Source organism: Penaeus monodon, chromosome 13 (assembly GCF_015228065.2).
Source record: "Penaeus monodon isolate SGIC_2016 chromosome 13, NSTDA_Pmon_1, whole genome shotgun sequence".
Taxonomy (NCBI): Eukaryota; Metazoa; Arthropoda; class Malacostraca; order Decapoda; family Penaeidae; genus Penaeus; species Penaeus monodon.
In genome coordinates this window covers 23,545,461-23,547,960 of record NC_051398.1, presented here as the reverse complement: position 1 = coordinate 23,547,960, position 2,500 = coordinate 23,545,461, and the positions used below count along the sequence as shown (strand labels likewise).

Here is a 2,500-nt window from a genome sequence, read left to right as displayed (position 1 = left end):
ATGAAAGAACTAATTACATAGGCAACCTCATCCTCAAGAAATTCAGAGCTGCAGATCCTCAGTGCTCTGAGGAAGAAGCCAATCACACCAGATTTCGTTTTGTTTCTGTGGGTCGGAGTAGTAATGGATATAATCCTCTTTATTTGTAGGCTTTCTGTATACAGAGAAACGTAGACCATTGTCACCCGATGGATCAGAGTGCCCAGGAAAGGTAGTTTCTGATCCTCCTCCTCTTCCACGGTGAACTGGATTTTCTCGTGAACGGAGATGAGCCGTGTTAGCGCATGTTGCAAGCACAACCTCCTGGGGACAATGGCGAGGACATCATCTACGTAACGAAGCCAAATTGAATGTCTGCCGATTATATCCCTGTAGTTATTCCTCTCCAGCGTCTCCATGAACAGGCAGGGGGAGCCCATGGCGAGACTACTTATCTGCTGGTATTCTTCCCCAGCAAATTCGAAATAGCCGAAGTCCACGCATAACTTCACTAAGCGAAGGAAGTGGTGTCTCGGCAGTGGGAATTCTGCGTCTATCATGGAGCTGGTGACCCTCTCGACTGCCCGGACTGCTCCGTCTGTGGGTACATTAGTGAAGAGGGATTTTACATCAAAACTGGCAAGCTTTTTATTTTTGCACCTGGAATTCTGAATGATGAGGTTCCCGGAGTTCTTCAGGCGGAAATCACTGATGACTCCCATAACGCCGGAGAGGGGTTTAGCCAAATACTTAGCCAAACGATGGGGAGCGCTGCCAATGCCAGAGGTGATCGGTCTTATCGGCACGCCTGGCTTGTGTACCTTCGGGAGACCTCAAATTATCCAAGGTCATGGCAACAATCATGCGAGCAACGAATAGGAGGTCATAGTCAGGTGTGTGTGTGTGTGTGTGTGTGTGTGTGTGTGTGTGTGTGTGTGTGTGTGTGTGTGTGTGTGTGTGTGTGTGTGTGTGTGTGTGTGTGTGTGTGTGTGGTTTTATAAGTTGACAATTGCAAGACTCACTTGAGGAGAGGACACATCTTGCAGACTTCAATGGAGCTGCTGCTCACCACGAACATGGGCCATCCGTAGATAGCCAAAGCGAACCTCATATAATGCACGATTTTTTCAAACTCCTCCTTGCCCTCGAGTGATGACAGCTGGAGGAACCTCGTCCTATCGTGTGGTGTAAAGAGTTTATTCGTGAAAGTAATATGGTATTCGATTCATGGCTTGGAATTATGATTCAGACCACCTGCAAATAAAATATATTTACACGCTGACTCACCTGGGCGTAATAGGGACCCCAGACAGAAACTCGTAGACGTCGTTCTTGGAGCTTTTGACAATGTCTTGCCGATTGAGCTTCTGGTACTTTCTCAGGAGGACGAGCCCCGCCACCACGTCCGACGGGACCACGTCCAGATCTCGAAAGAACTCGCTCAGCAAACGCGCGATGTCGCTGAAGGAATTCTTAGGGAAGAAACAAAGAACGTTCATGCCAGCAGAGAGCGATGGCATACATATGCACACACTCACACACATTTATCTATCCATTTATCAATCTATATACATTCATCTATATCTATCTATCTATTTATCAATATATATATAATATATATATATATATATATATATATATATAAATATATATATATACATATATATAATATATATATATATATATATACAGAATATATATATATATATATATATATATATATATATATATATATATATATATATGTATATATATGTATACACACACACACACACACACACACACACACACACACACACACACACACACACACACACACACACACACACACACACAACACACACACACACACACACACACACACACACACACACACACACACACACACACACACACACACACACACACACACACATATATATATATATATATATATATATATATTTTTTTTTTTTTTTTTTTTTTTTTTTTTTTTTTTTTTTTTTCTCACTATACATTTATCCTCAGTTCAGTATTGTGGTTATTTGCCAGTGCCACCCTTGCCTGATATACACATATATAATCATATTCATATATATGCATACTCACACACACACACACACACATATACACGCACACATATAAATAATCATATATATATATATATATATATATATATATATATATATATATATATATATGTATATATATATATATATATATATATATGTATGTATATATGTATATGCATATATATATGTATGTATGTCTGCCATGATGGTCCAGTGGTTAGAGCACTGGACTCCGACCTTCGTGGTCCCGAGTTCAATTCTTCATGCGGCAGTCGTAAATGCCTGCGCTTTGACTCGAGCCCGAGAAAACGACATATTGCCTTGAGAAGTCAAACGCAGGTGTCGTAGGGGAAGTCACCGCCGTGGCACAAACCGCAGTTGATTAGGAAATGCATTCAATCAGGCAAGGGTGGCACTGCCATATAACCTCTCAGTAATGAATTGAGTGAGGCCTATGTCCTACAGTGGAA

The 2,500-nt window shown here is 41.2% G+C and overlaps 1 protein-coding gene across 1 annotated transcript in view; it reads right to left on the bottom strand.

Moving 5' to 3' along the window:
* Positions 1-2,500, bottom strand: part of LOC119579893 (diacylglycerol lipase-alpha-like) — a 110,089-nt gene that overhangs the window by 95,353 nt on the left and 12,236 nt on the right. The window contains exons 5-6 of the mRNA XM_037927742.1: positions 1,267-1,451; positions 1,002-1,154 (exon numbers count right to left, since the gene is read on the bottom strand). Coding sequence (XP_037783670.1) covers positions 1,002-1,154; positions 1,267-1,451 — 338 coding nt within the window. The remainder of the gene's footprint in view (positions 1-1,001; positions 1,155-1,266; positions 1,452-2,500) is intronic.